The sequence below is a fragment of the Pollicipes pollicipes genome, unplaced genomic scaffold (genome assembly GCF_011947565.3).
Source record: "Pollicipes pollicipes isolate AB1234 unplaced genomic scaffold, Ppol_2.1 Scaffold_2555;HRSCAF=2994_pilon_pilon_pilon, whole genome shotgun sequence".
Classification (NCBI taxonomy): Eukaryota; Metazoa; Arthropoda; class Thecostraca; order Pollicipedomorpha; family Pollicipedidae; genus Pollicipes; species Pollicipes pollicipes.
Window position 1 is genome coordinate 25,391,800 of NW_023596136.1, and position 22,196 is coordinate 25,413,995.

Below are 22,196 nucleotides of genomic sequence, written 5' to 3' on the forward strand. Positions count from 1 at the left end.
GCAAAACGAAAGCTTTAAGGTGGACGAATTATCTTTGCGTGCGGACAGTCAGAGGCCGGCAATAACTATTACGACGACATTCTTTCAGCGCTGGGAGACAGGTGCAAAAGATCATCACGCGGCTCGGAGACAGCTGGCTTTCATCACACAATCGATCAATTTCCAGTCGTGAGACCATGCTCACGCTGCTCAGCTGCTGGTACTGCCGCGGAGGCATGGAGCGTGGAGGCATGACGGTCTCGATGCCTGGAGCAGCATGACGGCTAGTGCTCCTGTAGCCCTGATGGCGGCCCAGCTACCTCGAATGACAGCCATAGCCGACAATGCTCCAGATGAGCCAACAGCTGGATATGATCACCGAGTTAAAGTGACCTTGCGTAAGAAAAGCCCTGTGGCCATACCACTAGACCGAGCTGGCTGCTTTAAGCAGACAAAATGCCGGGCTGTGACCGGCTCAAGAGAAGCCCAAGGCATGCGTGAGCGTGACCATTTCCATTCTGAAGCACCGTCATCGGCACGTGTTAACTGCGTGACCTTTTGGTAGCTGCTGAAGGATGCCAGGCGTCCGAGAACTTTTTTAGATCTTAATTGTCCTGTTAAGTAATCTCTTATGAGTGCTAAGTGTAGGTACTCGCATGCTTCAGTCATGCATTACATCACGTCTAACCCATGGCAGCTCCATCCTGCGTTAGCTCCTGCAGAAAGCAATTTCGTGGACTATGGCACGAGGAAAACACCTCTTTCATCTATACTGCGTATAATCATGTATTTGTAAACAGTACATTGCACACACAAGGCACGCTAGCAAGGCCTAACTATGAGGTGGTGGAGATAAAATTTATCAGGAGTTCTACACAGACACTCAAGATCCCTAGCGAAGGGACTCCACGTTCTCGCGTCGGCTTACGCGCTCACACTTGTAAAAGTATTTGATTAAAGCTGTGCACACGACGCACACTCCAGCTCAAATGTACACGATCGGGGCCAACACGTCCGACGCCGCGTAGTCCTCGAAACCGTGGAAGAAAAACCGACAAACAGGGGGAGAAGCGGAGAGGTAACACATGTCTAGACACGGATCCCTAGCGGTACGGAATATATATGCAGCGGCGTCCCGGTGGAATGCGCGACACCTTGCGGCTAAAACATGAACTACGGCCGCCGTGGCCCCTACGTGTGCAGAAACCCCGACACCGGTGAGTGCGTGCTGAACGCCCGCCGGCCCCCGACCACACGCTAAGTGGTTAGGACATCACAGAACAAACGCCGCACGAAACAACACGCAAACCAGGTGCGGACGGGGCTGCTCGTGAGCCGTGTTTCACCTGGCGGCCGCAGCGCGGCGCCACCAGCGCTCCCGCCACTGCCAGCAATACGTAACAGAACGAGTAAAGCTCTACCAGCTCTGCGATACCCTCCGCTAGCACCCGTGTCCGTCAGCAACCTTCACCAGCACCGGCCGAATTCAACAACCGTGACAAACCGCGGCGATCGTCGACGGTCGCGGGCGTCCGCTCCACCCTGCTCCGGACGCGTAACAACAACGGACTCACTCGGCGGCCAAAGCGGCGCGCTGGGCTCGACGGCACCGGCCGCGGCGGCCGGCGACTGTTTGTGTACTGTAACTTCTGCCGGTGAACGGGGACTGGCACTTCGCACGCATGTATGACGTGTGTTATGACGCGACGGGGATGCTATCAAAAGAACGTACAAAAATACGTTTGTACAGGGCCGTGGCACTCGAGAAGAGCGCCTCCGACCGCGCGGACCGGCAATTTGGGGACCGACGTCCGGGGATCCTGACCTTTCCGACCTTCGCGCGGCACGCTGCGTCTCCATGGTAACGGGAGCGTCGGCGGGAACGCAGCGCGCGACTTTGGCCAGATTGGCAGGCTGCCGCTGCGCCGGCCGCGTTGTCCACACTTCGTCCACCGCTCCACCGGCCGGTCAAGGCGACCCACTGTCACTGGGGATCGAGCAGCGCGGGCTGCGCGCGGGGGCCGCGGAACCGTCCGCGCAAATTATCACAAGATTCAACCGCTCCTGCGCCCGCTCTCTCCCTCTGGCCGCTCTGCCCGGAGTCCGCGCGGCGCCGGCGGCCGCTAGGCGGGGTTCTTCAGAATACGCTTGGACTTGAAGTCGTACACGCGCCGGCAGAAGAAGATGCGGTCGGGGGCCACCCTGGCCGGCGGGAGCATGGACGCCCGCGGATACTCGTCAGGGGCCTCGGGCACCTCGCTTGGCTGCGAAGGAATCCCCTGCCGGCACTGCGCCAGGAACTTGACGTACCTGCGGGTGCAGAGCGAGAGGGAGGGGTAAGCAATACGCCACCCACGCGAGCCAACGTCGTCGGGATTCGGTCGGCTTGAGGGCGACAGGCGGGAGATATTTTCACATTGTGCTGCAAGCTCGGCGGTTGTGGAGATGACAAACGACCACGCCAACGGGGATGGATTGATGGCGAAAAACACATCATTGACGAGTCAGGTAGGACACAAGTTTGTTCTAATGGAGCGTCTCAGGTAACTACCACCATCTTCAGGTCGTCTCCGAGCATCCAGACAAACCGTACGGCGTCGAGGCATGGTTGACCAATCACAAGTCGCAGCCCTTGTGTTTCAGCAGAACCGGGCTTCAGCCAGCTCACCTGCAGTACTCATTCCAGGTCAGCACGAAACACTTGTCCTCGATGCACGCCACTGAGTTTGTGTCACGGTGCTTGGAGGCGAACACCTCGGCCGGCGAGACGCTCTTCAGCTCGTGGGGGCCGGCGGCCGGCTTCAGCTCCTGACCGGGACCAGGAGCCGGCGGCGGCCTGGTCTCCTGGCCCGGCTCCTGCTGAGTCTCGTCGCTCTCCTCGGTGTGGTCCGGCCGGTAGTACCAGAGCAGGGATACCAGCATCTCGTCTGCGGAGACGGGCAGCAGCCGGTCACGACGCTGCGCCGTGAAGAGGGCGGCGATGGCGATGCACCAGTTATGGGAAGAGGTCCAGTGGTGCGACCGTACGTGCTATGTGTAGGCCTTGAATGGCTGAGCACAGGGCTGTAGTTTCGCGAAATAAATTCGGGAGGCTGAGCAGTGAAAAAACGAAATCTACCCCTCCAAAAAAAGACACCGCAAACAGGCTCTCCTCTGCATTCGGCACTTACTTCACAAAGTTGGGACGGGGGGGGGGGGGTCTGGAGCCCAAGTTGGAGGGGAGGGGGGGGGGGGTTGGAGCCTCCCCAACTGAACAGAACAACTACAACAGTGGCTGAGTCCTCTGCTTTCTTAGGAAGGGCGTGCCTTAATTAAACACGTCTTCCCGCGTTTACGCAGATCGGATGTGGAACGCATCTAAGCGTGCCACTGCACAGCGACAACACCGAGCTCCCAGTACGCAACGTTCCAGAGCTTTCTACATGCACTCGTCGCCGAAAGGGCTTCACCAAAAATTACGACACTCTTCCATGCTCGGTTTGCAGGTGTGAGATCAGTCTGATAATGCCCACCGTGCCGTGACAGCACGCAATGACGAAAGCAGCACGCGGTCCGCCAGTCACTCACTGTCCTCTGGGTTCTGGAAGATGGCCGCCACCTTGCCGACGAAAGGCATCTCGTCCTTCTGGCCGGAGCGCAGCAGGACACAGTCCCTGAGGTGGATCTCGTCCCCCTCCTGGTGCCGCATCGACGGGTAGCAAAGACGCTCCACCATCTGGTTATCGTTCTGCCGGCACCAGCGAAGCCGGTGTTAACGACTGCTCGCGGTGACTTCGACACTAGCCATTCATAAGACACATTTGGGATGGGGCGAGTATACGCACACTTACTGCGGATATGGTGGCATGATTGGGGCTCCCTGTAACCCGACAACATCAGGCGGGACGTTCTCCCACAAACGCAGGCAAAAGTGTCGAAGACGACTTAATAATGACGGAAACGCTCTGTCACTCGTAGCATCAAGCTTTCGGCCGACTGTGCCGGTGCGCCCGCGTGAAGCACTGAACACTGCGACAGCGGAACACCTCCACGGGTGCGATGTCCCCGCAGGCCCACGTGCGCCGCGCCCCGTCACAAAGCGGCGTGGGCAGGACGACCGTGTCGTTTTGACATGGCTGGCGTCCGCCGGATGGTCGGCGTATGTGATGTGACCGCACGGGCCGCGCCTATTAGTTGCCAATCGATGCAGCCGATGCATTAACTGCACGCTCCCGGGCTCGTCCACACAGACTGGGTGGACGTTCGTGGCCCGCGCGATGCGCCGGTTAAAGGTCAGGACCGCAGCCGTAATCGAGTCACGGAACTCCAGCCTGAATAGTGCTGGGAACGGGCGCGATTCGGAACGGAACGAATGGGTGGGTTTCGCAGAACGACGGCCATGACGTCATTTTGGGCCTGCCAGTCCTCAAAACAGGGATTTCGCTTGTGATTTGGTGCATTCACTTAGCACCTCGATTGTGATGTGTTGTGGAAATTTGCTTCATAACCACACCCGAACAAACTTTATGTCCAACTTTGAACGATAACTGAGGCGAGTTGGAAGTTAGGCATTGGCTTATGTGACTCGATGAGGTCCGTTTTCCAACTGGTTAACTTATGGTCCTCTTTGGCAGCAAACGCCAAGACTAAAGATCTGTGCGATATGCTGACTAATAACTTTACTAAGCCGGTGTTCCAGTTCCCTGTACCGCACAACTACAGACACAAACATTTCCAAACACCACACCCCTGTACCACATGCTTAAGCACCCCGTCTCCCTAAACTCCCTCTACCCCAATACAACCACGGCATCCATCGCTCGCCCCCCTCCCCCCTCCCCCACCCTTGCGCGCCTGCTACTCACCCTGAGTAGAATCTTCTTCATCTGCCCCTCGCCCTGGAAGGACCAGGCGTGGCACCAGCGCTGGCCGCCGTGCGGTCGCGGTACGGCCAGCAGCCGCTCCGCCGACGGCTGCCGGTCGGTGCGCCGCTTCCGCTTGGGCTCGGCGTCGCCAGCCCGCGCCTTGCGGCCGCGGCGCGGCACCGGCGGCGCCGGCAGCGCCACCTCCGGCTCGCTAGGTGGCAGGTCGGGCGAGATGGACTTGCGCGCCGTCAGGCCGGGCACCACGCGCGGCCGCTTGGGCTTGACGCGCACGGCGTGCGGGGCCGGCGAGTCGGTCAGTCGCGGCGGCGGTGGCGTCCGCTTGCTCTTGGCCAGGTCGGTGGGCGTGCGCCGACACAGGCTAGCCACGTCCACCAGCAGGCGGTCCCCCGAAGGCTTGCGGCGCGCCTCCTTGGCCGGCAGCGCGCCGTTCGCCGGCGAGGGCGCGCCCTTGCGAGCCTTGGTGGAGCGCGAGGACTTGACGGAGCTGGCCTCTGAGTGGCAGCTGCCGCTCTCCGAGGTAGGAGCGCTCCGGTTTCTTGGGGCGGCCCCGCTGCTTTTTCGGGTCGCCATTGGCAAGGGCGGCTCGCTCGGACTTGGTGGTCTTCTTCTCGGTAGAACCAGTCGCCGGGGGTTTTGATTTGGCTTTGGGCGGCTTCACAGATGTTTTGACATCAGAATCCGATACTTTACTGCTGGGACTAGCTTTGAGCTTCTCGGTCTTCACTGGTTTTGGTTCCGACTTCGCCGAAACGGTTTTGAACACTGGTTTCACCGCTGGTTTCCCCTCACCTGTCCTCGCTCTTCGCGCCCGGCTCCATCTTCGCCCTCTTCGCCGGCGCCGCCTCCTCCTTGACATCCACCGCCTTCCGCTTGTTGGCCTGACCAGCGGGCGACTGCTTCCTCTCTTCCTTCTTCGCCACCGCCGGCGCCGGTCGGCTGGACTCCGACGTCACCTGGCCTGCTCCGGCGGCGCCGCCGTCCACCGCACCATTCAGCCCATTCCTGACCGGCGTCGTGTTGGGCAGCTCGACTATCTTGACCTGGCTCTCGGCGGTAAGGCGGCGCGGCGCCTCCACCAGCTGCGCGCGGTACTCCGACTGCTGCACAACCACACCGCCGCCGCTGAACGAGGTCACCACCGAGCGACTGATGCCCGGGAAGGACCGCGGCAGGAGTGCGCGACGCGGCCGCGGCGGGCACTGCGGCATCGTCGCCACGGCCAAGTACTGGTGGAAGCCCGGCGCCGGTGCCGCCGGCCGGGGCGGCTCGGGTCGCGGCCGCGGAGGCTCGGGCGGGTCGGCGCGCCGGGGCGGCGCTGGGCGAGGCTCGGACGGCTCGCCGCGGACTCGCGGACTCTCGGTCTGATCCTGATGCGTGCTGACGGAGCCCGCCTGGTGGGTCGTCGCTAGGGCGGATACCTGCTGCTGCACAGGCCGGCCAGCTGCCGGCGGGCCACCGCGACGCGCGGGAGCCGGGGCCGGGGCCGGAGCCGGAGCCGGAGCCGGAGCCGAAGCCGGGGCCGGGGCTGGGGCCTCGGCTGCCGTCGGTCCCCTGGCCGGAGACGTAGCGGCCGGCGGCGGCGGTCTGACCGGCGCAGCGGCGGAAGAGGCCGCCGGCGCCGCCACCGGAGTGGACTCGGGAGCGCGGCGGGCCGGCGGCTTCTTCATCTGGCCGATTTCGCAGATGATTGGGGCGTCTTCGCTGGCGGCGGGCGCAAGCACCAGCCGCGGGGACGTAACCGTGGCGGACGGAACGGAAGCGGTCGGAGCGCTGGAAGAGGGCCAGCCCGGCTGCCAGATCTGGTAACTCTGAAATGGTCACACTGGGCGTTAGCTCGAGAAGAGAGGAAAACTATCGACACCACAGTAATCGCCAACGACACCTGGAAACCTTTCTTCACAACACCGGTCCTTTCTCCACATTATTGATGCTAAACAAAGGACATTTCAGGCAAAACAATTCTCTTCACCACCATTTTCAGTCACGACCATCACCACCTTGAGTGTCGAAAACCTCTCTCTAAGACCGCAACACACCTTGTGACTCGGCCAGAGAGTGGCCTCGTCACTATCGCTCAGCACTCACCGAACTGGGGGTCGGCTGTCCGTGCGCGGGGGCGTGCGCGGGGGCGGGGCCGGGGGCGGGCGCTGGGCGCCGCTCCGGGCCGTGGCCGCCGTGCGGGCCGGGGCCGAGTCCGGCGTTCCTGGGCGCCTCGCCGGCGGCGGGCTCGGCCGGCGGCGGCAGACCCGGCGCCGGCGGTCCGGCCTGCTCCGGCGCGCCTGCGGCAGAAGTGGCGCGTCAGCGCGCGGCGCAGGCGGAGACAGCGGCGCAGGCGGGACGGCGGGCGCAGGCGGACACGGCAGGCGCAGGCCGGTCGCGTGTAATGGACGCACGTCTGACATTACAGTCTGAGAGACGTTTGGTGTTCTAATTAGCTTTACGTCAACTGCAGCGCTCATATAGCGTCAGATCTGGTGATCATACACGCTTCAAATGTTCACGACAGATGCTGCAGGATATCCATAGCCCTCCACACTGGAAGCCTGGAAGCCCAGCCTAAATTATACATCGACCCATTGCATTTATGACAGAACACTTGAGGCACGCTGCAAATGACCGCGGTGAGTCCTGTACACGCGGCACGCGTGCAGACAGGAACGAGTCAGACGCAGCACATCCGAAACACACCGCACACGCAGGACACATGCAGCCGCGACACACACCGCGGACAAACGCCTACAGGCACACTGCACACAGCCATATATTGCAGGCTGACAACACTTCATTCATAAACAAGACATTGACGTTACGACTTAAGTGCCCCGCACGACAGGGGCGCCGACGGTGTTCACCATCCAAACACGCCGCCGCGCTGGGGCCGACATCCACGCTCGGGGCCACCGGTGAATAACGCAGACGTGCCGACAGCGTCACGGCGTAACTTTGGCGTCACTGCGCCACGTGGCGCGGCGTGAGGTGTGGTGAGCGTGACGACAAAAACGGGCCAGACGAATGGAAGTCACAAAAACTGTGGCGGCGTGAACGACGCGACGCGCCAGTGAGCGCACGGGAAAAAGACTGAGCGGAAATCGGGTTCACTTCGTTCACTTCCTTTCCATCGACATGTTTCCGTGCTGGTGGCTACGAATTCACGTCACAAATGAAGCTTTAAAATAGTCATTGACGGGGGACGAGCATTGCATGTTGCATAAATGGGGGGGGGGGTGGGATTCAAGGCAGTCATGGCGTCATGCCTCCCTGAGACCCACGTAAGGAACCCACGCGGAAAACCTCGCAGGAGCCCCACCCCACGTGTAATCCAGAAGTAATATTTTTTTCAACTGGCGAAGTTCTGGATCCGCCGCTGTCTTCAATTCTTTTTAAGTCGCATGATGTAGCAAGCTTCATTTGCCAGTTGCAAACCGTGTGAGGTGACCCAGAGGCAGACGGAATAGTCTCCCTGCGCTCGGCATGAGCAAGATGCTGGTAACTTGTGAGGCTGGGAATAAAGTAAACTAAACGTGAACGACGCTCCGAAAAAGGCTTGGCCCATGGCAGTCCTTCGGATTATTGTTTTCAGTAAATGGGTTCAAGATTGAGATAACTGCCCTGAAACCAGTACACTATCGCTAAGCGTACCTCTGTCGTCAACGGTCGTCGACGTCAGCTTACTTCTATCGTCTTATACTTATATACTTCTGTCGTCAGCGTCAAGAACATGTCGCTTTCGCCAGAATGTAAAGAAAAAACTTCCGGAAATCGCTATCGTTCAGAAATGTTGAGTGATCGAGCACTCATAGCAAACTAAATTTGACATAAGGACACTCGCGCTGAATTATGCAAATTATGGCCGGCATTAATGAGTGCAGCCTGCGTCTCGCATCTACGATTTGCATAATTCAAGTGGACGGATAGAAAGACCGAAACGTTGTCACCCGTAACGTAAAACAGGCGTCTCACGGTGATATGAAACAAACAAAAAACTGAGTCCATACGCAAAAAGTACTTGGAGAGCTCGCCAGCAACCTTAGCTGGACACAGCACCTTTTCTCTACACGGACCAAACTGGACAGCAAATCTCAGAATCAGCCAGAACGTAAAAGCTAAGCACTGCTCGCTTTGACGGAGGTCATAACGTCAAGTATCCATAATAAAAATATTGGCTTGTTGGACGAGGCACATCGTGATGGTGATTGGGATTGTAGGGCGCGCCACGACTATGGTCATTTTGCGCCCACGAAGCGCATCACGTGACAAGCAAAATATTATACTCTCATTGGTGCTAATTTAGCTGTCAGGTAACATCGAACATCGTCCGTGTATCTCATCCCATAAGCATACCCCAAAACAAGCCGGCACCCCGTATCTCATACCATCTCCCGTGTGGTACGGCGATGGTACGGACCAAGACAAGCCGACAAGCCGCATTTCATGCCATCGGTATGGGGTAAGAGACTGCCGTGACTGAAAGAACAACCACTACCGCGCACTTGACTTGTACAAAGTACATGTTACCACCATCATTTTCCAGAAGGATCAGGACGCCATGAACACATTCCTGGCAAACCCGCCCGAAACCGTAGAGAAACCAGGAGAATACGTGGGAACTTAGCACATGCTGTCTTCAGTGCGCACAATCCGTTTAACCAGGAAACATTCGTAGGTAGCTTCTCCAATCTGCATATTTGCCATGTTCATAACCATATCATCATCAGTTGTCACTTTGTTCCTAGTGATGCAGGCCTAATGACGCCAAACCCGAATTCACCCGCACTTTTTCATGCGCGATTTTACAAGCTCGCTACAAGCGTCAGTATCAAAATACGTAGTATCCGGGTTCATCACGACAGCGAGCGAGATGAGCAAGCTTTCGCTGCGATCGTTGCTTTTCCGTGCTTAACCTGGACTTTGAAACCAAACCGAAGCGGTTCGCCAACAATCGGCCGCCTATCAATCACCCACGTCACCTGATCGTGTCACGAACACCGCTCCTCTGGAACTATTCGACGTGATGGTGCCTCGTCCAGCAGCCTGCCTCCGCAGATTAGCATCGCTACGGCTTCAGCGAGCTCGGCCGTCTTCCTCCGATCCCCGTCAGCTAGCTCATCGCCGCTAATAGCGTCCCGTGTCCCGTCCGTGTTTCAACACACCGCGCCGGCGGCACGCAAAAACGGCGCGCAGGCGCACCCCCTAATGGTCGGCTAGGCTCCCACCGACTGCCGACCGCCGGCGAGCGCCGCCGCCGCTCGATGGAGGAAGCCGGGCGTCCGGAACCCCCGGCTGAGGCGCCGCCCGAGGGCGCTGGGGAGCGTGCCGCCGGCAGAGAGAGGCCAGCGAATGCTTGACATGAGCCAGCGAAGGCTTGCGCTAGTGGCGCCCCTGCCGGGCTGGTGACAATCGGTCCAAAATAGCGCGCGAACGTCCCAAGATACGGGTAAGGCAGATCAAGTTTTAACAACAGTTCTTTCCATGCTTACCCATGGCGTTATGCATGAAACGCTGTTCAACTGACCACGCTAGCTGTTCTGAATCCTCATCTTTCGAGGGGCACAGGATTCCGTTCCAGGGGAGTGCGGTGGAATGACACTCCCTCGACTCCCCCTTCCAATTGCCAGACTTTCTACGAAGTAAATATTTATACAAGCGCTTTGTTCGTCACTATATCGCTTTCTTCCCCAAGACAGTGTAACAGCCTCCTGCCCCTTAGGTTAACTGCAGGTCAGAGCCCGACATGCACGATCTCGCTTCGCAGTAGCAGGATATGAACGAGCCCATTACCGACGAATTTCAGTACGAGACCCTGGCACGGCGCGTTGTAAAACGTCGATTCTGTAAATCATCTGGTTTCTTTATGCAACTCGATCGATTACGCCACCCTTCCATGATTTATTGTCCGACATTTAACCTACTAAATAATACGACTCATTGTGGTCCATAGAGGCTGTGCAACCACCGATATAACAGCTTCCCGATTGGCACGGCTTCTCAATTCGAACATCTTCGCAGTTGGGAGGCTACTACGCAAAACACATCGCGGCACAGGCCCTAGATCGATGTCCGTGCGATGGTTTCCGAGTGGAGCGCGCCCGCCCCAGTGGATCATCACATCCGCGCCTCCAAGTCGCACAGCGGAAACGAATGGCATCGTCCCGCGAAACTCTCGCAAGTCGGAAGTCCTCACAACTCCTCACAACTCCGCGCCAACTCGTCGGGCGCAGTCGCGGACATTCATCCGCAATTCCACCTCATCTATTCCACTTAAGTGGGCAATCCGATACCCATCTTGCGCGGCGGCCGGCGGCCGCGGGCGGTTTTAGCGGTCTCGTTTCCCCGGTCGGCTCTAATCAGCCGACCGAGCTCATGCCTGATTGGCTGAAGGCACGCGGTGACGCCACTCGGTCGCAGATGGAGCCACCGGCTCATTAACATGCGCCCGGATCCGAGCACCCGCGGCTGATGAACCGCCGGCCCGCAGCCGGGAGCGCAGCTGCGGTACATCCCCCGGCTGGGCCAGCAGCTGATGCTGACATGTGACCTGGGCTTGGGTGGCAACCGGTCCTGACCCCGGACCGGACTGTGCAGCAGCCGCTCCGTCTGTGAAGGCCGCTGTCCTGGATCAGTCAGCCAAGCTGTGCCAGCGTCTGGTGTGTACTTGTGACCAGGACCGTACCAGCAGCTGCCAAGAACTTGCCAATCGTGCTGTACGAACATCCAACTGGACTGATCAACAACTGTGGTCGTGACCTGTGGCTTGAACTTGTCGCCCGCAACGTCCGCAAGTTGATGTATGACTGGAATGCGTAACCAGATGCGGCCGACTATAATCTCGACCACCCGCTCCGACCTGAACGGGCATGATCTGAGCCGCAATGAGCCGGTAAGGCCCGATCTGACCCGGTCTAGCCTGTTCTGACTGGATCAGACCTGGCCTGAAGTGGTCCGACCCAATCGGAGCCTCATTTGACCTCACACTTGACCTCGCCTCACCCCTGGATAAGTATGTGCCCGACGAAACGAACTTACGACACCAGGCGCTAAGTGGTCGGTGCCGTAACTAGCTGGTGTCGCGACCGCGCCGCGAGCGAGCTCATATCTCCGCAATTACACCGACCCCACGTTAGCTCGCGGCTGAGCTGTCGCGGCGGTCGCGCCGACCCGCCCGCCCGGCCGTCCCCACGTGGGAGCCGTCCTGAAGGCGACGGTGGCCGCGTGTGGGCCGACGCGAAGAGGAAAACGGTGTAAACAGCGTCGTTCATCATTCACTGAGCTCACTGAGGCTGCAGTCCGCTCCCCCGGCGTGCCTCCCAAGTGCCTGAATAACCGGGACGTTATTGGTATACTCGGCTCCCGGGCCTGAGACCCGTTCGTGCCGCGGCGAGCCGGCCCGGCGCCGCGTGCTAATCTGGCGGGTCAGCTGCTCGGCGGCACACTTGTGGCCGGCGGCGGCGATCGCAGGCGGTCCGGGGTGACCCTGGCCGAGCCGGTGTGGCGGGGCCCTGCTGGTGGCCCTGGCCGAGCCGGTGTGGCGGGGCCCTGCTGGGGACCCTGGCCGAGCCGCTGGTGGCTCCGGCCGAGCCGGTGTGGCAGGGCCCCGCTGGGGACCGCGGCGTCACGGCGGCACGCCGCCCGCACGCGCCCCGCTAACAACCCGACCCTCTCGCAATTATCGCGTTGATTTAGCGGAGCTCCAGCGCGGCGCGTCTCAAGCACGGCCCCGGAAGCGGTGTTGGCAGACAGACACCCGGTAACCACGAGCCGGCGGGGTTGTATGCAGGTGGGCGGTGTGATGGCTAACTCATCACTTGGGGGGGGGGGGGGGGGCGACGTTGATCGACATCAAACGAACGAGCGAGCGAACGAACCAACTAACTCGGGGTTAGGCAGCACGCGCTTAGACGGTGACTTATGATAGCCGGAGGCTCTCATTTGGTCAATGCTGTTTACTCGAATAGCATTGGTGGGAAGAGTGGGGGTTGAGGCATCGCGTGGAGGCCACCCGCCATCCTCTGAATTGCTGAATTCCCCATGCCACGAGCGCACATATATCACTGGAATCACTTGTGTGACGTAAAGCCTTTAGGTCGCCATTAAATGTCGCGATGCTTTGCCCCCGGTCCACCAAATGGGGTGTTACTCCGCCACGCTGTCAGAGCCAGTCCATATTGCGCGCCGGGGGTTTTCTGGCGGGAAGTGGTTAACCCGGCTGCCTCGTGTCCGGGTGCATTGCCGTGATAAACTCGCCGGAGCCGGCACACTGCAGCGCCGCACCACCAATCTCGGCCAAATGACGACCCATTTACAGCTGCGCCCTGGAAGAGGCTCATGGCTCAAATGTTGGCACGCCGGGCCGCCTCCGGCCGCGCAGATGGCGCCGGCGGCGACCGGTGTGCGAGACCAGGGGTGGCGGCCGAGCCTCGCTGCTGTCCCCGGCTCCGCGCCTCGCCTGGTTAACCTCGTCTTGGATGTAACTGCGGTGGGCCGTCCTTACTTAGTAGGCTTTGAATCCATTCGCCAAGCCATCCCAATCCTCTGAGCTGATGCTTCGAACGACAATATGTGAACTCCGCCTGAACGGTACACAATCGCTTCAGATTAAGCGGCTTGCCCGAGATACGGACGCTCCACGTACGTTGGCACCTGGCTGGGTTTTCAGGGCATCGTTCTCGTTGCACTGCACTGTACTCAACTTCGAGCTTACCATGGACCAGAACAGTATTAATGCACAATCACTTCAAACTGCCCTTGTACTTCAGTTTGCACCTCACGCCGCCCGCAACGGTGCATACAACTTATCTAATGTGCTCATGTGGGCAAATAATGAAACTAACTAAAGGATGCAATCATGAGCAGAAACGTGGCAGCACCCGAAAAGCTTCCAGAGAACAGGTTTTTGATCTGAGCCGTTTTACCCAAAACCTGCACGAATTAAGCAACAGAGCGTTACGTTTTTTGTTCTCGAAGCTATGGGCAAATGCCATCCTTCCCAAAGTTTCTATTGCCCCGTCCGTGAACACTAGCATGTTGACATAAGGCTCACATTAGGGTCACTTCGCAGCTGATTATTCAGTTGTCCTCATTATCCTCAGGAAAGTAAGGCATGGAGCATGACAGAGTGGATGGAGAGGGGAAATGACGTTTGACCGAAGCGTTTGTCACTGGTGGTCACCTCCAGCTGTACCAGTTGCTGGTCCTCACAGACTCCCCACGCCTCTCAGCATACCCTGACCGGCTCTCGTGAGTGTCATCACACACCGACGCGCTGCCCTCCCCCCCCCCCCCCCCGCTCTCTCTCGTGACCCCACGTGCCCTATCTCTTCCCCTCGCACGGTGCCGTCTGCCTCCCCATTGATGGCGGCCGGTGCCAGACCCAGAGCATCGGGTGCAGGGCAAATAAACAAACATCAGCCCTGCCCTCAGCCCCCAGTCGGAGGACACAGGAGACTTGCGTGACATTCGCATGTACAAACCACAATCGGTGATAGGAGATGCTTCGCTTTTGTTTCTGTTTGCTTCATTTGCACAGCGTCTATCTGACATGAGCTCATTTTCTGTGAACTGTGAAGCTTTTGTCCGTTCGGGTCAACATTTTGCGCTCGATGGCGGTTAACTCACCGCGTGTCCTCCGTCGCTTGCCGGCATGATCATGGTAGTTAAGGTCAGAGCGTTGGCAAGATACGTCTGGAATTGCCACTCCTAAATGTTTACGCTTGATGAAGCAAGGAAGGCCTCGAGCTCCTTTTTATATTATGTGTTTGGAAATCTCATATTGAAAATAATCAATCTTCAGCGGATGAGAAGATACTGTTTAAGCGACGTTATCAAAGAAAACAGGCATTAGATAGGTGAGAAAACTCAATATAACCAACATTAGTTTAATAACGTCGTATATCAAGTACCTCATGTTACATTGAGGGTCGCTTTCAACATACGAATTCCAAACTCATCAAAATGTTTAAATTCAGGTTTAGCCCGCCGCGTTTCATCTGAAACGAACTGTTCACAAACTACCCCATAACGATTTGTCAAACTTGGCAGACTGCACCCAAATCAAATCCAGCGCACTTTAGTCATAACCTAGTTAAAAACTTAAAGCTGAGAATCCCACGACATCTACCAAGAATGCTGGGAGCGACACGTCACTAATTTGCACAAACTGACTGCTGAGTAGTCTTCTCAGAATGAAAGTCAAAGGCAATGTGGAAACGAAAGAATAACCGAAGTAACAAGCCCAAACACACCTTTTGGCACGAAAATAGTGAACTCAGCCGGCGCATTTAATACAGCTCAAGACCCAACCGTATCCAGTCTGCTCCGGCGCCGGTAGCGCAATAACCCAGCGTCTTACACTCCCCAAACAGATGTCATCACTCCCAGTCGGTCCTCGACTGGCGGAACATTCTCGACCGGCCGGCAGCCGCCGCCGCCGCCGCCGCCGGCCGCGACCAGTCCATTTCCCGACGGCCGAGCGCACGCACCTGGTTAGCGCGCTGCTCAACAGATGGCAGCACCGACCCGCGCTAATTGACATTTTTCGTCGGCGGCGGCTATCGGCGGCGCCGAGGAATCGGAGTTGGCTCGACCGTCGCGCGGACGAGCGGAATCACCGCAGAGGGCGCGAGACCGGCGCCGCCGGCGAGGCAAGAAGCCCCGGCGAGGCCGCGGCGCCTGCTACTAACTTCTATCGGGGCATCGGATTCTGCGCACGACGCGCGCCTCGAACGAGATCACTGGGACTGTCGGCGGCCGGTGAAATGGGGGCGGCGAGCCGCCGGAGACGGAGCCCCGCGTGGGTGGCTCGGGGTGGACGGGCGGGCTGAGGCGTGCGCAACAAACCTTTCCCCGGCCTTCCCCGGGGGAGCTTTGTCAGCGTGCAGCCTGTGGTTGACAACTGCGCGAGCTCTCGGCTTCTGAGAGAACTGTAAAGCTTGCAGCATCGTTGGATTAAGCTGACGCGCTTTGTACTTCTGCTGATTAGCTTTCCGGCCTAACTGCCTACTTCCTTTCCGAAATCCAAGGCATGAGGCCCATTATGAGGATGTGAGTGATGTATCGCATTTGATAAGTGAAATGATTTCGTGATCGGGGGAAGAAACTGTCTGTGTTTATCTCATGTGCTGTCCGACTGACCAGATACATCTGCCCAGAGAAAGAGACCTCCACGGCTATTTTGTTAGATGATAGTGATACATGTTGGGACGATGTGTCAAAGAAGAACATAAAGCCATTACCAGGGGAAATGTTTAGCGGGTAGCTTCTAAATAATCGCAGTGCCCGCGGCGAATTGAATCAAATGCCCGCACTTCACCATACATTTGATTGAAAGGGCATCGGATAGGGAAACAACAACCCCGCAGGAGATAAAAATAAACCCATAATTGACGGAGGATAATCAGAAGGTGCTAACGTGAAAGAACAATCCGGTAAAACTCCGGTGGGTTGATTTAGCACTTTGGGAGGGTGAAGTGAACCAGCTTCATTCGCTTAGCGCTTTTAGTCACTAAACTTTTTACGTGTTCGGGAAAGAGGCACGCTGCAAACGTTACAGATGGCCCAGTGACTAGCGCTCAACTTCGCAAAACATAACGAGACCGATTCTCGTGTCTCGCACAAGTGCTTTCTAAAATGTGTTGTAGTAATTGGCTCTGCAACTCCCGATCCACGCCCCCCCCCCCCCCCCCCGCCTCATCCCACAGCTCGTGGTTCCCAATCTTCAGACCCAGACTCTGGACGTGGACCGCACCATCAAGAAGACCAGGAAAGGCTGGGGCTGAGGTCCTCGTTACTCCCTCCGCTGCACGCTAGTCTGTGCACCGGCCACGAACGCAGCGTGACGATCTTCCCTCGCACCCCCTTTGCCTCCCCCACCTTCCCATCTCATTACCCCCCCCCCCCCCATCCAGTGGCTCAGGACGACTCGTGTTGCGAATGTTTTGCACGTCTCCTGTTTGCGGATGTTATCAATCGGATTTAACTGCCGAGTGCTGAGCCGCGACCACTTCCTGTCCGCCTTTTAACTTCTGAGCGTGGATAGAGGGCGCGCGGGCTGCGTGTCGGTTGTTTGCTGCCGTGTTTGCTCGAGGTGTTTGTCGCGCGGTTAGATGACGCTTGGCTGAGATTGGAAGCCCGCACCTGCCCCCAGCCGTCCGAGCAGTGCCGTGGCCGTAAGCCAGGATAAATGGGACCGGCATCGCCGCCAGGGTCCTAAGCGACCCAAGCCATCGAGGAAGATGGCTGATCCCAATGTTTGTTATCTCGGGTGCTCCGTCCTATGATTGTTAAGCAAGCGTGTCGACTGTATACGAATGTGATGCTGAAAATTGTTAACTTCACTTTTTCAAATTTCCATCTTTCTCGCAGCATATGATGCACGAACCATCATGCCACAAAGCAATTGTGTGACTGCCTATTTGTATGGAAGTAACGAAAACAACACTGGGGAAAGATGTAGCGACGCGACAAAAAACGTCGCCCAATTTTGCACCGCAGTTTGGTAGGCCGGAAAAGTTTGCATTTCATGGCATACAAGAGGTGCTTGTCTTCACATCCTACACATGTACACCATCAACGCTATAACTAGTGCAATTCACAAGTTCCCTTAATCTCTTTAGGTGTTCAGGCTGGAATCCACAACTACAAAAGCCGGTCACCTGTTAACCTGCTGCAACGCCTCGTTTCTTCCGCTCAGAGAAACAAAAACAAGATGCTTGCGTCCTGGAAATACAGCCCGACAATCGAAGGAGTAAGCTGATTAACATCCGTGCCTCAAAACCGGACCTTATCGGCAGGTATACTGGCTAAGACTGTTGGTTATGCGGATGTGGTGAACCCAAAAGAGCTGCCTGTTGTCAGCACCAGCACTGTTATTTGTATGATTTGCTAATATGTACTAATAGCAATATCGTTCGCAGGCTTTTCTTAAAACTTGATCATTTTCCATTAATAAATTGCTCTACGTTGCTGCAATGGCGTCGTAAAGTTCAGTTTCCCGTTCGTTTAAAGCTGATAGCTCAGTCGACATCATCGTCTGTGTAGAAACAGCAGGTACCGTCGCACATAATACAACCGAGCTTCAAGCCCTGCCGTCACTGGACTGACTTGCATAAGACAGAAAATGAGTGGCTAGCGCCCATACGTCCGGTATTGGCAGCCCGTCGACGTACAAAACGTTGTCCCCTGCCGGGTTCGGCAGCGACACTACCTTGGAGTGACCGCTGAAAGGTGCACGGCGAATAGTTGGAACTTGTCGGGTCTTTGAGCTTTGTAAAAAAGGTTTTGAGTTGTGTGGAAACGTTACTATCACGGCGTTGTTCACCTTCTACATGAAACCACCGAATCAAATACTCGCATGCTTCAAACATGACGACATGCTTACAATCACCAAGTGTTCGACTTGCTCATAGTGCGCTTCATGCCCGCTGTGCATTTCGGCCGTCCTTTACAAACCGTGCCCGACATATGAGCGTGTTTAGGGCAGCATCTGGGAGCCCACAGCTCCGGGACGACGGAAATGGCAGAAACCACGCGAAAGGTCGGTTGTGGTCACCACCATCACCAAACTCAGGCTTGCTGTGACGCGGCAGCCAGCAAAACGTGACCGATTACGGTCGGTGCAGAAGGACTGTCATATTTACGCAAATATGTAGATAACTCGCATCAGTGCACGATGCCTGGCTCAAGGGTTCGTCGTCGTCATGGGACACCATGATCCATGATGATGGTCGCGGTCGCACGATTCCAGATGAGTCCGTCGTCGTCATGGGACGCCATGATCCATGATGATGGTAGCGGTCGCACGATTCCGGATGAGTCCGTCGTCGTCATTGGACACCATGATCCATGATGGTGGTAGCGGTCGCACAATTTCGGATGGAAAAACGCCAGCTCCGAACAAACGGGAATGTATTTAAGTCGGAACAGCCCGATGTTAAGCCAGACGGGGCAGTGAAGGAGGCCCTGGGCCAGAACCAGTTTGCCGGGTTTGGCAGCCATTACTTCGCATCGTTACACGAACATCAGCAATGGAGCATGACCATCAATATGTTAAGGGAGCATAAAACAGCACTCCTTGATGCCGTTTATTTCTTAAGTCGTTACTGGCCCATACTTCACCTTCGCGCGAATGTTTTCTGGATAGCTCTTCGAAGCATGGGGTTTTGTCGGTCAGAAAAAACATTGCTGACGCGTAGCGTCGAGAAAATGGCTACTCGCCAGCGAGCAAAGGACAAATTACCCCACATGGAATGGAGCAGTCATGAAAGCTACCGAGAGGTTCGAAATGCACGTAAGAATCGGTCGTAGTACGCCGAGGAGGCCGTCTCGTCATTGTCATCGGGTCAAGGGCCTTCTCATGACAAGTTATCGGTGCCGTCTTCTTTGTCGGAAGTTTGTATGGCCATCAACGGCTTCCCGAACCACTTTTTTGATAAAAGCATAGCTTCTTCAGATTCTCAACAACAAAGGAGGGCCTAAAGACGACAAATTAGGGCACTGATTGTGGCAGCCGGTCAGGTTTTCAACAGTAACCGCACCTCATTTTGCAAACGCACCTCGGGCCGTACCAAGGAGGCAAACAGGGGGAACAGAAGACAGGAGACAGTGATTTTAGTGGCATTGAACACACGGAACAGCGATATCTGATCCCGCGCTCTTTTATTTTTTACCGCGCTCCTTTTATTGCGCCCATTCTTGCACAACATACGCGCATGTCAGCGGCCCTTTTCGAAACGGTGACGTTCAGTAGGCGGTAAACACGCGACGCGTGGGAGCAAAATGATGCCGTATGGCACTATGAAGTCCTCAAACGTTCGTTGGTTACGGCACCGACAGCCATCATCCGGAGGGCGTAAAACGACCGCATAACGCTGACGCGTCCTTGACGCCGATCGACGACCGCGAGACGGCACCGTCCGTCCCCGCATCCGCGCGGAGACCCCACTCGTCACTTCTCCGTCACGCGCTATGTGAGCTTCGCTCGCCCCGAGGGGCAGCTCCGACGGCGTGTCACGTCACCCATCATCCCGCCAGCCGCCCAGGGCTGGCGCAGGAGCTGCGCCAGTCCACGGTCCGGCCGCCGGCTTCCGGCTCCCCGCGAGGCGCCGCGGCCCGAGACGGCCGCAGCGGCGCGCAGCTTCCGCCCGCCGCCGGCAGATGGCTCTGTCGGCGGCGGAGCGCGCCGTGGCGGAACGGGACAGTCCCGGTGTTTGACGGCGCGGCGGCCCGGCTTCACGCCGCCAATACGCCAGGGTCGGACTCGTCATGGCGGGGTGGGGAGTTCCTATCACGTCAGAAATCCCACTCGCTGATCGTCGATCGTCGCTGCTGACCCGCCCCGCCAGAGCGGCGGGTTTGTCTGGCCCCGGGTGCAGCAGTGTCAGGCTGCGCTATGGACCGTCGTGGGCCGGTGCTATCATCAGGGGAACACCCACGGGACGTGCCGCGCCGCGCCCGCTACCCGGACCGGCGCTGACGACAGCTGCACGCGCCCAGCTGGCGCGTGCACCGCTCCCAGGGGCAGCGCCACCGAGAGCGCTGAAGACCACACGCCGTTGGTGAGGAGCGCGGGCAGCCGCGATAGGCCGGGCCGACCCAGAGCGCGCCGCGGGCGTCAGGGAGGGGACGACGGGCTGATACGGCCGAATCGCCGTGACTCATCGCACAGTCGGCCGCTCGAACCACCAGGTCGGAGGCCGGCCTCCCGTGCCCGGACGGTTCCGGGCCTCACGGGCCTCCCGGGCCCGGGTCCAACGGCGGACCCCGACCGCTGAGCCGTCTACGCCAGACAGTGCACACGTGCAGGACCCTGCGGCGCAGGGATGTGGCCAGGAGAAAGGGGGGGGGGGGCACAGGGGTAATGTGGCCCGCCCTCTCAGTCAAGGTGCTTACACTACATACTGGACGATTTTGCAGGATTCCGCTCAAATTCTCTGTAGTTCGGAACCAATGTGATAATTTCGGAACCAATGTTCGAAGCCAATGTGATATACTCCGTGGTACTTTGGTGGCCAATATCAGCAGTGCCTTACCTAGAGTACGTTGGATTTTGTTCTGACGCGCACATCGACATATGAACCGGTCGAAACTAGTGAAAATGTTCCATTCGGGCGGTGATTAAAGTCGTGAAGACCCCGGTTTCTTATATCTGGGCTAACGAAAATATTCAAATGGCAGCCCGACAAAAAGTTACACGGCCGGTGAAAGGTAATTATGTCTCCTAGCTGAGGGCAGAGCAATGGGCAAGATCAAGGCAAAAAACTGCATCTGAGCTGCGTTTGAGCCAGTGCAACGGTTTAATAAGTGAAGGACATAGTTGCACGGAAACGTCTTGCCAAAATATTGTGTAAACAGCGGAAAGAAGTGATCAAACATCATTCCTCGCCGATCAGCGGGGTCCGGGACCGAGGCGCCTCGGTGGGATAATCTGCTTAAAGGAAGATAACAGCTGACGCCGAATGATCCTCTGTCATTGGGGCTTTTTACGACGCACTCAGCTGCTGAGGCTATATGGCGTCGCCTGCCTCTCACCCTGGCAGGAAGGGCGAGCACCGCGGGGAATCGAACCCCGTACCTCTGGTTTCCCAGACGCGCAGCGGTCAACGCAGGCGCGTTAGGCACTTCACTACCGGCACCCCCGAATGATCCTCTAATAATACCTCGTGTCGAAAGGGATAATCATGAAATGTACATCCAGCCCGCCTTTGGTGACAAGACCTCCCGACGCGGAAATAGGCAAAACCCTCCGGACAATGCGAACTGTTTTTGTTGTTGCATCGCCACAGAATAGGACGGTGGGTCTTCATTCCAGCATCAGCAATCAACACCCTGACGATGACTTGTTTCCATCGCCGAAACAAGCCTCTCCTGCTCGCCATCACGCCGGCGCTCCCTGCGCTGTTCGTCATGTTCCGTTGTCGCGCGCGAACATTCGGCCGTCGCCGGGCCGCGATGTGTGGCCTTACGTAACTTAACTGCGCTGCATGGATGGCGCGTTGCCAATTAATCTCGATAAATGGTGCTCAGTGAGACCGTAGGTGAACATAATCGCTCGGCAGGGATAGTGGACGCGTTTCAATTGCGTCTTTCCGTACAAAATATTTCTTTAATGTCATGTGAAAGCTTAACCCACCCTTACACTCCAACCACCTTGCCACCCTAGCTCACAGCACCCCTCAAAATCAGATGCAAAGTCCAATTCGCCACTAGCTCCGAGCTGTTTGTGCCGTGATTCCTCACATCTATCGCCAGGGGCAGAGTGGGTGCCGAAAAGGCGACTGCCTGTGTCTCGTGCCGTCGCCGCACCCTCAGGGGCTGGACCGTGCCCGTAAGCTCAGCAGGACAGAAGCGTTAGTACTGCCG

At 57.4% G+C, this 22,196-nt stretch overlaps 1 protein-coding gene across 1 annotated transcript; it reads right to left on the reverse strand.

The window, feature by feature from the left end:
- Positions 1-755: 755 nt before the first annotated feature.
- Hers (Histone gene-specific Epigenetic Repressor in late S phase) lies at positions 756-5,437 on the reverse strand. Its single transcript, XM_037228730.1, has 4 exons — positions 4,824-5,437; positions 3,547-3,706; positions 2,648-2,906; positions 756-2,289 (listed from the first exon to the last, which is right to left on the reverse strand). The coding sequence occupies exons 1-4, from the start codon at positions 5,412-5,414 to the stop codon at positions 2,103-2,105; spliced, it is 1,197 nt and encodes a 398-aa protein (XP_037084625.1). The 5' UTR covers positions 5,415-5,437; the 3' UTR covers positions 756-2,102.
- Positions 5,438-22,196: the final 16,759 nt, after the last annotated feature.

Bases quoted from the DNA above. Each gene is read 5' to 3' on its own strand.
- Hers (XM_037228730.1), bottom strand. From the start codon at position 5,414: ATGGCGACCCGAAAAAGCAGCGGGGCCGCCCCAAGAAACCGGAGCGCT. The intron at 3,707-4,823 runs GTGAGTAGCAGG...TGGTGCCGGCAG, and splicing joins TGAAGAAGATTCTACTCAGG to AACGATAACCAGATGGTGGA. The intron at 2,290-2,647 runs GTGAGCTGGCTG...CTGCACCCGCAG, and splicing joins ACCTGGAATGAGTACTGCAG to GTACGTCAAGTTCCTGGCGC.